Raw genomic sequence first — 12,307 nt, 5'->3', positions numbered from 1 at the left:
GTGTCTAGGGAGCTGTGCCCTCCGTGTCGTCCCGGGAACATGACAGGCAAAAGGGGCAGCCCCGATCAGCACTCAAGTCTTTCAAGGGACAGTCTATAAGTGAAAGGGTGGTAAGTTCTAGATTTCCAATTTAAAGATAGGCTGTGGTAATCTAGGGGGACACGAGTTCACCTAAGTATTTTTGAATATACTAAATGTATAGTTAACGGATTACTGAGTCACCAATACAGTTAATTCTCTAGCAGAGCTATTCCTTCCTAGCTGAAATGAGATGCAGAATTCATGCCTCACCTCTGCAGTGACTATGGGACTTGTACTGTGGATCATCTGTGTCTTCGTAGGCTTGAGGCCATGTGTGGTGATGAATGCATGTCCCCCAAAAGACATCTGTGCCCCCATGTTGACGGCAGCATTATTTCCAATAGCCAAGACATGGAAACAACCTAAGTGTCCACCAACAGAGGAATGAGTAAAGAAAATACGGTATAGATGGACGACGGACTGTCAGCTTAAAAAAGGGAATCTTGCCGTCTGTGACAACACAGATGGGCCTTGAGGGCATTGTGCTAAGTGAAATAAGAGACAAATGGCATATGATGTCACTTGTATGTGGAATCTGAAAAAACAAAAACGGAGCTCATCGATACAGAGGAATAGATTAGTGGTTGCCGAACATGGGGCGGGGGTGAAATCTGTGAAAGGGCTCGAGAGGTCCAAGTCTGTTATAAACAAAGTCCTAAGGATGCAGTGTAACTGCGGTGATGGATGTTAAGGAGACTTAACTGTGGCGATCATCTCCAATAGATACAAACACCAATCCTTACAGTGTAACCCTGAAACTAATGGCATGTGTCAGTTATACTTCAGTTTCCAAAAAAAAGCGAGTCTCGAAAGCAGATGGCTGGCTTAGAGTCACAGCTCAGCCCCTTCGCTTGCTGTGTGATCTTCACATCTCTGGGCCTCAGCTTTCTCAGCCTTAAAAAGAATAATAAATCTGTTTGGGCCCGTTCGGCCTGCTGTTACCGAATGCCATTGACCGGGCGACTGAGAAACAACAGAAATTTACCACTCACGCTTTGGGAGGCTGGAGGTCGGAGATCAAGGCTCCACAGACTCCGGGCCGGTGAGGAGAGCTGGCTTCCTGGTTCACAGCAGGCCGTCTTCACGTGGGTCCTCACAGGAAGGGGCAAGGGCGCAGGCTGGAGTCTCCTTTAGAAGGACCCGATCCCCTCGCAAGGCTCCACCCTCCTGACCTCAGCGACCCCCAAAGGCCCCACCTCCTGATACCACCTCCTGATACCATCGTTGGGAGCGAGAGGTCAACACTTGAATCTGGGGTGGGGGCCACAGGCATTCAGAAATCAACAAAGGGCGGTGTGAGGGAGAAGCGGGGCATCCGAGAAGTACTAAGCCACGATAGGTAGTCGGCCTCCCTCTCCCAAGGAGAATCTGTCTGCTGGGGGAACAGCAGGGTCTCCTCCTGATCCGGGTTCATTGGACAAGGCAGGGAGCAGTCTCTGACCTTTTGAAAACTAGAAACGGGGCAGGGGGACATGGTGTACGTAATATGCAAGTCCCGCTGGAGAAAAATAAAGATTATAACTGGGCTCCTGTGCTCCCTGGTCTAAAATGTAGCTCACCACATCTCCGGGATCCCAAAGGTATCCCCGCTCCGTGAAAATTTAATCTGTATCCAGACTCAAAACAGATATTACAAGGGCGCCTGGGTGGCTCAGTCGGTTGAGCATCCGTCTGACTGTGGTTGAGGTCACGATCTCACAGTTCATGAGTTTGAGCCCCACGTCGGGCTCTGCGCTGACAGCCTGAGATTCTCCCTCTCTCTCTGCCCCTGCCCCACTCACACTCTCTCTCAAAAGAAACTAAAAAAACAAAACCAAAAAAACACAAAAACAGATAATACAAGGTTATGTTTTCTGCAAATAAAATTACATAATGTTTCATAATTTCTTAAACCTACAGCATAATTAAAGTGATATTATTCCTTCCCCCATGATAGACAGAATACACTTACTGCTGTGGCACAGTTACCTTAATAAAATTCCAGGCCATTTGTATAAGCGGTAAAACATCTACCTCATGCTTCCGTACGCTACTCCCTTGGTTTGAAGAGACGGTGACAGCGCTTCCTGCCAAGTGTTCAACCTGGCGTCACCTCCCATAGCAAGCGTTCCAGTGTTTTTGTGGGATCGTAGCAGCTGCTGGTGCAGATGTTAAAGCTTCTAAGACAAGTTCCTTCTCGGGACGCCTATGTCTACTCGGGGGATGAGGCGTGGACACGTGGGAGCCGTCTTGGATTTATAATTGTTTCCTTAATGCTTTCACACACGCAGGGTCACATGTGACGGGGGCCACGGAAACAACGACTCAGTGCTACAACGGGGGAACCGTGTGAAGACAGAGACGTCACAACAGTAGCTGAGTGGAGTCCTGAAGGGCAGAATCATCATTTAAACACTTTGCTTTTCCTTCTACATTTTCGGGTAAGTTCACGCGGCTAGTTCCCGGCCCTTCAATGGCTTGGCATGGAAGATGATCAGGACGTTTTTGGCGGCAAGTACCAGAGGCCTTGCTGGGACTCGTCACCACAGGTGCAAGGCTGAGTGTGCACCTGGTCGATTCCAGCTCCCCGGATGCCGTTCCCTTCATGCTTCATTTCAGCTTCGTCCCGATAGGGCGAACTCCCTTCACCATCCTCCTGAGTGGGTGAATTGTACTGTGTGTAGTTACAGCCCAAGAGAGCTATTTTGAAAAAAGAAAAAAAAAATGTGCTGGCTGATCCCTACAGCCCCCCTCTGCTATTAATTGAGAAGTCAGTTTACCAAGAGACAAACCATAAGAGACTCTTGACTCTGGAGAACAAACTGAGGGCCGCTGGCAGGAGGCGGGTGGGGGATGGGCTAGACGGTGATGGGCATGAAGGAGGGCACCTGTTGTGATGAGCACCGGGTGCGGTATCTAAGTGCTGAATCACTAAATCCTGCTCCTGAAGCCGATACTAGCCTCGATGTTAACTAACTTGGATCGAAAGAAAATCTTGGAAGAAAAAAAAGAGCCAGTAACTCAATTAAGCACAAGAAAAGACAACGCAATATAAACGGATAAACCAAGTCTATACATACTAACAAACGGCTAAGAAGGTTTTTGAAGGAGAATCACTCAAAATATTTCCCTGAAACCGGAAAGGGTTGGGAAAATAGTCACAAATGATGTACGTTTATGTGTTTCTGGTTACACTATAACAGGTAATCATGTTATGATTTCCAGCTTCATCTAACTTTTAAAAAAACAGACGATTCGATATCACTCAGGCAAAGTATTGCATTAGAGCAGCAGTCTGGATCTTGCTGCCCATCCCTCCCTCCAGCTGTCTCCCTTTTGTGGCTTCCCAGCTTGATGCTTCTCAAACTTCCCTGCGGATCAGAATAGCCTGGAAGGCTTGTTAAAACAGAGGGAGGGGGCAGCCCCAGGATTCCTGATTCAGCAAGTCAGGGAGGATTTGCATTCCTAAAGGAGCTCCCAGGAGACTGGGTTGCTGGGAGGAGGGGGGGGGGGGGGCCTGCGATCTCGGCCCCACTTTCCTCCAGGTCCTTGAAATCCTGCACACTGCCACCTGTCCCCGCCCCTGGCTCTGCCTGGCGCCGGCCGAAGTCCCAAGTAGGAAAGCGTGTTCAATGTAAATGCCGCTTGGCCAATTTTGCGTGTTTCCGTCTCCTCCTTCAAGCCCACCCGCTCCCCTCTGTTTTGAATGTCGCACAATTTCACCTTTGTTTTGTGTCAATAATGAAAATCTATCCTTTGTTAGTTTTTTTTTTTTTTTGAGTTTATTTTGAGAGAGAGTGCGAGAGCGAGTGGGGGAGGGGCAGAGAGAGAAGGCAACCACGAGATCATGACCTGAGCCGAAATGAAGAGCCAGAGGCTTGGGGCGCCTGGGTGGCTCAGTCGGTTAGGCGTCCGACTTCGGCTCAGGCCATGATCTCTTGGGTCGTGGGTTCGAGCCCCGCGTCGGGCTCTGTGCTGACAGCTCGGAGCCTGGAGCCGGCTTCAGATTCTATGTCTCTCTCTCTGCCCCTCCCCCGCTCGTGCTCGCACTCTCTCTCAAAAGTAAATAAATCATTAAAAAAAAAAAAAGTCAGATACTTAACCGACTGAGCCACCCAGGTGCCCTGGAAATCTGTCCTTCCTCTGGAAGTTCATCTGCTCACATGACTTCTGTAGGTGATGGCGAGTTAGCAATGAGGTGAAGACAGTGTCCCCAGCGGGCACACAGAAAACCCCTCTTCTACTGCGAGCTGCTCCTGCGTGAATCGTGGTCTCAGAGGGAAAACGCATCATCTGGGTTATCTGTGCTACTTGAGATTTTCTCACCATATTCGTTGGCGAGGGCACAGCAAAGCACCACGAACTGAGTGGTTTACACCACAGCAAGGCATTCTTTCGAGTTCTGGAAGCTACAAGTAAGATCAGAGTGCAGAGCCAGGCCCCTGGGGAAAATGGGCACCAGGCCTCTCTGCCGGCTTCCGGTAGTTCCTTGGCCTGTGGCAGAACCCCAGACTCCACATGGATGGGGGGCTGTGTCTGCACCCAAATTTCCCCCTTTTATTAGGACACCCAGCCACACTGGGTTTGTGCCCTCACTAATAATGACCTCATCTTACGTCGATCATTTCCAAAGACCCCGTTTGCAAATAAGATCACGTCCACAGGTAATGTGACTTCAAGATCTTTTGGGGGGACACAGTTCAACCCCAAACATTCACATTTGCAGAACGGCTTACCCAGGGCCCGTCCAGCCTCTCCCTCTGGCGTCTGCACTCTGTCCCTGCCGAAGGGCTCTGCCGTCTTTGTTTGCACACTTCGCTCAGCAGCGACATTGCAAACCAGCACTGGCTTGGTCCCTCGCGGATCTTCGCCCTTCTGCCAAGCTCGGATGTGCTCACGGCCGAGGCGGCAACCGCCCCTCCCCAGATGGCTAAGCAGCTGATGGAAATCTCTTGGTGGGAGGTGAGAGGGAGGGCAAGACCACCAGATGCAAAGTGTCCTGTGGCGCATCGGGAAGGGAGAAGGGCCAGGTGGCTCATCTGGCCTCATGCTCGTCTCATGACTGACCTTCCAGAGCACAGTCTGGCCCCGGACTGGTCCTTGATCTTGGAGCCAGCGAAGTAACCGGACTTTAAGGAGGCTCTGAGCACCGACTCGCCCTGTTTGTCTCCTGTAGGAAAAAGCATGTCTCTAATTCCTTTTCTAATGCATTTTACCTTTGTGGAAACCCACTCACAACCCCAGAGCTGGCAAGGAGACGATTTTAAGCTGAACACATTTGAGAAGTTTTATGGTCCTGAAGGAGACGGGAAAATCACTCATACCTGTATAGACTCACATTATCACAAACTTTCTTTTCTGCTGTCTGCTCTCCTAAAAGCCCATGTGTCTTTCTTACATAAACCTATTTGTTTTGCTCAAAGAAGCCGTCTCTCCCCGCTCCCTTTTCTCTCCTAAGACAGATAAACCTTTAACTTCAACCATTTAAGGGGCCAGCTACTCTTTGGCTGGCTCCCATTATGGGAATGAAATACACCCTCTTCTCCTGTTAAGCTGTCTTTTGCTAGTTTAATTCACAGGCCCTGGGTAAAACACTTAAGAGGGTAGGAGGAAATTTTTTTTTTTCCTCCTTCAGTTTCCGAGCAAACGTGGGCATATTATCTGTATGGAAACACCGGAAGGTCTGTCCAACTTGTCGCCCAAGAACCACAGAGCACAATTGGATGGCCTGCCACCACATCCTGGCTCTGCCGCCCTGTAGTTGTGTGACCTTGGGCGACTCGTGTGATGTCACTCTGAGTCATCTGTGCCCTCTGCCAACAGAGGACAGCTGTGGTTCCTGTCTACTGCTTGTGGAGGTTAGAGGAGTTAATGAGTGTAACACCTCTGTTCGAGCAGATGTTGTTAATAGATGCTAGTTACAGGACCTGCCCTTCGCAGCAGAGGGTCCCAGGTTGTATCTTCTAAAGCGATCGCACGTGGGATGCCAATTCGCGGCAATTTGTTGACTACTTAGTGTATGGCCGGCCGCTGCTCTAGGCAGTTTCTCGCTTAACCCTCAGAACAGTCCTGAAGGTCGGGTGTTATTATGCCCTGATGACTCTGAGGTCACCCGGCTAGTGAATGACAAAGCCGGGAGTCAAACCCTGTTCTCTCTGACCCCGAAGGCCACACTTCGAGAGGTCATTGTTTCTCCAATATTAGCAAGCGTGCACCAAGCAGGGAGCAGGCAAATATACATTTACTTGCCATGCCTACGACTAGATTTTTACTCTTAAGAATGGAAAGATAACACATCCAAGCCACCCGCCCTGCCTGTCCCAGATAGTACCGAGCTGGGCAACGTGTCTTCGTGGAGCATGGCTGGCGAGGACACAGGGTCCCTGTGCTCGCCATGCGCTTCTCCCCAGACTGTCCTGCCGTTTCTTCCAAAGTCTGTTAATTTGGAAAACATACCTCCATCTCTGTGTTTGCGGGGAGGCCCACGGACTTGTGTGTTTGCTCCATTGCATGGTAAGTTGCTCGATCACATTTACACGCATACGCTCGGCCAACAATTTATCAAATGCCGACCATATGTTGGGTCTCTGCCCAGTCCTGAGCGCACAGTGCCTGCCTTCGAGGGCAGAGTGGGAATGATCTCGAGATACAACGTACAGCGGTACTGATAAGGCACAGCAACGCTCGAGAAAATGGCCACGTGGGCCAAGTACCTGTGTAAGTTGTGATTCAGCACGTGTGTGCGACGGGAGGCGTCAAGCCAACTTTATAAGGAAATAATAGCCTTTGAGTAGGAAATGCAGGGAAGAGCAGTCGGGACCCTTGGAACAGAAGTGCGTCCTGCGTGTGGGGATGGGGTGTCTCCCGGATGTGGCCAGAGGAGCCGGTAGCGCTGTGGGGAAACACCAGGGGCGGAGGGCGGATTGAGGTTGGACTCTGGAGCGTTTGGATGTTATCACCGGGCGTGTGGACTTCGTCTTGGAGGCCAGAGGGGGAGGAGGCCATCGGTGGTTTTAAAGCAGGGACACGCCTGTGACAAGGTGTGGATTGTAAACTACACCCAGGGCGGTGGCGTGGAGGAACGAAGGAGCTGGTGAGGGCAGACACACAGAAGACACCTGCGAGACAGGCCGTGAGGGTGGGATCCCGGGGAGGCTGGGATCCCGGGGAGGCTGGGGATAAGACGCCCTGGACCAGGGGGTGGCTGGTGGCTAGAGAGAATGTGGCTGCACGTGGCAGGCATGCAGCTGGTCCTTCAGGGCTGGGGAGGTCCCGTGCAACATTCAGTGAAGATGTCAAGCCACTGGGGACTGAGTGGGGTACCATGGCTGCAGATGAGGGTGACCAGACTTACCAAGAGACACTCAGTTCAACTGAATGTCAGGTAACCAGTGAGTGGCTCTCTAACAGAAGTACGTCCCGTGTCGTATCCGGGACAAGAAATCTGTGTTCAGTATAATTACATCTCAGACACAGCACGCGAGGTGCCTCTACTAAAACGTGACCATTGAGGCAGGGCCCTGGTTTTTTTTTTTATCATGAAAGCTGGGATGTCCCCATCAAACTGGGACGAGTCGGTCACTCTAGGCTGAACGGATGTCGCCTGAATTGAATTTCGAGAATCTCCTGACCCTTTTGCAACCTCCGTGGGGTCTTCGGTTGGGGCGGGTGCTGCGCGCACCTCGGTGCGCGGGGGGGGGCTCACCGGGCCAGGGGTGCGCACCCCAGGGACCACTATCCGCCGTCGCCCGTCTCCGCCACGCCATCTGTCGCCTCGACTGCGCCGAAGACTCTCCACCTTTTTTGGCATTCGCCTTTGGTTTGCATTGTTTTCTCTCGAACATTTGCTGCCCGTTTAGTCCCGTTTCAGAAATCCGTCCGGCCGAGCCGTGGTCCCGTCTCTCGTCCACCCCCTGCCGTCCGCCTGCCAGAAGCCTGCGCCACAGGCCTGGACTTTGTTCCGGACGGCTCCTTACGTTTAATCCCAATGCTGTCCCCCTGCCAAGCAGGTGTGTAGTGAAACGCGCAGGAGGAAAGAAGCAAGCCGGGCTTATCTAGATGTTTCCTCAACTTGCGCAAATTCCACTGGTGGGAGAGGTTTGTGTTTTCTGTGACAAACCACAACGCGCGTACGTTAACAGCCACTTAGATGGATCAAGAGAAACTCGCGTTCGGCCATTTCTGCCATCATCTTTCTGGCCCTGTTGCCAGAGACACACAAGCAGTGCTCGTGTTCACAGACGCAGAGACACCTGCGACATCGCTTCTTTGCTCACAGGAGTAAACTGGAACAGCCTGCTCCACGGTTTTGTCCAACCTGAGAGCGTCTGAGCTCTATTTGTTTCTTGTCAGGCGTTCTGTCATTTACAAGGTGTTACAAATTACTTCAATTTCCACTCCGGTCCTTGGGTCCCGTGTGTGTATTCTAAAACAACTTATTTTCAATGTGATAAGGGTATCTAAAAACCCAGCTTTCACTCGCTATGCTAAAGGTACGGCCGCTGGGCTTAAATCACACAAAGAGAGAGGGAGAGTGAATATTGTTTCTCTCTCTTTCACACACACACACACACACACACACACTCAGTTTGATTATTTCAAATACATGCTGAGCCCTGTTTCCTGGACCAGCTATTCTCGATCTATCAACAGATGGAGAGACTTTTCATTACCCTTTGTGTCACCGACGTCCACCGCAGAGCCATTTGGTCTGGAAGCTTTAAAACATAAAACTCTTTGGGCAAGAGCCTGGCGGGCAGAGGGCCCGATGCACGAGGCAGTTCAGTCCAGAATGGGGGGAAACAACTGGCCAGGTCACAGTCACGCTCAGAGCCTGGAAAACACAGGGTCAGTAGGAGGAGAGGGGGTGGCACGGAAAAGCAACTTGCCATCCACAATCGAGTAGCGTTTGCTCGGAGCCTCGTTCACAACTTTCCGCTGCGTGCGGGCACCCGGGAAGATCCGGATACTGGCGGCCAAATCCTTCCTGAGTCCCAGCCGGCCGCTGAAACGAATGAAGCATCTAAGGCCTTTAGGACGGATGTACCTTACAGGGATTGTGTTGGCAACACCTGTCCAACAGGCGGAAACCCGGCCTGTGGCTAAACACAGCCCCCACTCGCAAGAAATGATTGTTGTAAACTTCTAAGTGTGTCAGTGTTCCCAAACCGTCTGATAATTTTTTACCAGCTCTTTAGCTGCATATGTATAGTAGTGCTGCTGTCTATTGCACTTGGACTTGTGGATAGTGAAGGGTAGGTCTGGAATGGCGGGTGAGTTCATTCATCAGATTTAATGCCAGGGAACAAAGTCTCTGTTTAACTTTTTATTCATCATGGCACAAGATAGAACATGAAGAAACACCACGGAAAATTTCATTGCCAACATGAAGATTAAGAGTAGCATGTTCCATAAAAAAAAAAAAAAATTCCTTTTCTATAATACACATTCCCTTATGAAGTGAAAAAAAAAAAAAAAATCTCAGAAAATACTGAAGCGAATCGCCACCTGCTGGTCAAAAATGGTTTTGCGGTTGAAAAACTTCAAACTGAAGTGTGGCAGGAGCATTTTACAATACACACAAAATTCCTGAAGGAAACATTTCCTCAGCCTTTGGCACGACGTCAATACAAAGCTGTAGTTTTTTTTTTTTCCAAACATGATTTACTTTACAAAGCACTGCGTATAATTTGGTTAATACTGATTATGGGGCAGAAGGAAAAACTGCGTTCTGTAATTTGAATACTCCATTTGGATTCTTAAACACTTTATAGTTGGATTCCAGTTTGTAGTTTTGGAAAATACATAAAAATTATACATTATAAATATATATTATATATGGTCTATATAAAACTGAATTTGATCTAAACTGGGAAGGACAACTTAATTATTCTTTCTTTGTTAGGCACGGCCTTTCTCTTGTTTGATTAACTGAAACCTTCCTAAACAGATTCTAAAAATATATTCCATAATGTATCAAATTTAATATTCTCCTTAAAACATATTCAATATGAAAAAGCATTCGGTGACTACATTTTTTTTTTGGTATCTCACTACTATATAAAAATATGGCTTGGCATATTCTGTTTTGTTTTGTTGTGTTAGCGTTTTTTCTTAGGCATTGAAGGAAGGGCTATCCCCAGTTAAAAAGCTATGGCAAAAGCACAGAAACCTGCTTGTGCATATTCTAGAACATTCTATGGAATCTCATTCCTTAGTATGCGTGAAGTGATTTAAAAAAAAAATGGTTCCTTCTGTTTCTGTGAATATATCATATATGATTATCATACATAATCTGTTACAGAATATACAACAGTCAGAACGGAAGTCACATAAATACAATTAAGCGATATCAAAGCAAGAGTTTTATCTTATACAGAGCCAAAGTGAGTAGTTTTTCGATTGGATGTCGCCATCCGGTTTTGTTTTTGTTTTCTCCTAAGGCTGGCTATGCAATAGAACTTTATTATCAATGGCAAGGGTAGTGCTCTCTATCTTTGAGTGAACTCGGTTTCTCCTGTGTTATTTTTTTAAAGTGTAAAAGAAGAAAAATAAGTAGAAGGTGTCCAATTGTCCCTACAATGATTTGATGTCCCTACTGAGCGAAAGAAGGCTGTTTGGGACGTGGGGGCACGAACTCGGGCGGGCTCAGACCAGCGTTTCCGGGAGGGCGTCGGGGTTGTCGGTGGACAAGAGCTCCCAGATTTGCCACCGCTCTCTCTGCCAGTCGAGCCACTCGGGGTCGCCCAAAGTCTTGCTGTTCTGATCGCCGGCGGGACCGGAGTAGGCAGTGCTCGGGTTTTGCTCAGTGGCCCGAGGCTCTTCCGAAGCTGTTCTGGAACCTTCTTCGGGCCTCTGAGGCCTCCACAGCAGTGACTCGGCAGGCTGGCGGGCTGACGCCAAAGCCTGCTTCCCTGGACCAGGATAAGGAGGAGGAGGCCTCTTGTCACGCTTCTCGCCCTCTCGAGGTCTCTGGTGCCAGGGCTTGGCTCTGCTCTGCGGCCAGGCAGTGTCTAGCTCGCTCTGGGTGAGGTCTTCGGCACTGCCCAGAGTCAAATACCGCCCTGCCTTGGGCATGGCCTGCTCGGGTCTCCTGCCGCCGCCCTGGATGTGGGGCGTGCTGCAGACCCGCGACACGGGAGGGCAGGCCGTGCACTCTACCACGGTGGCCGTGGTCCGAGTCCTCCGAATGACCTGCCGGCCACGTTCCAGTTCTGTGGGGCTCCCGTGCCACTGAGGCCAATTCGGGGACAGGTTCCCCTGAGAAAGGGAACATGGCCCCGGTCGCAGGGAGCTACTTTCAAAAATGTCTCCATAGGAACCTGGAGGCCAGAGAGAGGGGCAAGAGAGGGAATTAGTTTGCAGAATCCCCGTTGGGAGGTCCCGTCATTTCCTTCCCACTGGCAGCTTCAAAACCCGAAAAAGCCCAGTTGGCTCTTAGCTGCCGCTGCCTCAAGTAAAATATTTCCTAGTAAAAGAAATGACATGTGACATTTTGGTCACCGGCACAGTGCACGTCGCAGCTCCAAAGACAGACGTTAGCTGTCAAACTAGATAGTCCTGGCCACTGATTTATTTCAGGAAAGGCCCCTTCCACGTGGCTATGAAAACTTTTCCGAGCGTGGAAGGTAAAGGAAGCGTTCTCTTCTTGTTCGGGGCAATTTGCAGTCCTGGGGAGACACAAATTCTAATGCTTTCGTGTTTCTACGACGTCGGTAAAAGCCATTGGAACAGATGAACTGAATCTAAACTGGCCCCGTGGGAAGGACTGGTTGACATTTCCCAGCCTGCCTTGCATTTAGGAGGGCCACATAACTGAGGCCTGGCCAGCCAGGGGGCAGAGATGTGACGTCAGCCATTTCTAGGCCTGGTCCAATAAAAACACACATGCCTGTGAGTCTTCCGGGCTCACCCCTTCCGCCCACTACTACGCTGGGATGGAGACACCCCCGGGGAGCCACCGGCTGGGTGGGGCCCGAGCCCCTGAATGGCTGTGTGGACCAGAGCTCCCCTGCCCCTCCTCGCCCTGCACGATCCACACTGTGACGTGATGTGAGGGAGAGATCAACCTGTGACAGGTTAAGGCTCGAGGAAACTGAAGGGAGGGCAAAAGACTGCATTTCACGAACAAACGGGTTCTTGGCGCCTATGTCCCCAGACCGCCATCGCCCCGTTCTCTCATTTACTAAAAAGTAGGCGGGGAAAGAGAAGACGATCACTGGGGCCAGAGACAGCAGCGTTTACACAG

General features: G+C 50.1%; 1 protein-coding gene across 4 annotated transcripts in view; it reads right to left on the bottom strand.

Annotated features, from left to right (window-relative positions):
• Positions 1-9,372: 9,372 nt before the first annotated feature.
• ARHGAP6 (Rho GTPase activating protein 6) overlaps positions 9,373-12,307 on the bottom strand; it is a 450,271-nt gene continuing 447,336 nt past the window's right edge. For all 4 annotated transcript variants that reach the window (XM_019417863.2, XM_019417864.2, XM_019417865.2 and 1 more), the window contains exon 13: positions 9,373-11,381. In XM_019417863.2, the coding sequence (XP_019273408.1) occupies positions 10,708-11,381 (674 nt within the window). In that variant the 3' untranslated portion in view covers positions 9,373-10,707. The remainder of the gene's footprint in view (positions 11,382-12,307) is intronic.

This window comes from Panthera pardus, unplaced genomic scaffold, assembly GCF_024362965.1.
Source record: "Panthera pardus isolate Hobbes unplaced genomic scaffold, ASM2436296v1 HiC_scaffold_27, whole genome shotgun sequence".
In the NCBI taxonomy this organism is placed as follows: Eukaryota; Metazoa; Chordata; class Mammalia; order Carnivora; family Felidae; genus Panthera; species Panthera pardus.
This window is presented reverse-complemented; position numbering and strand designations above follow the sequence as displayed.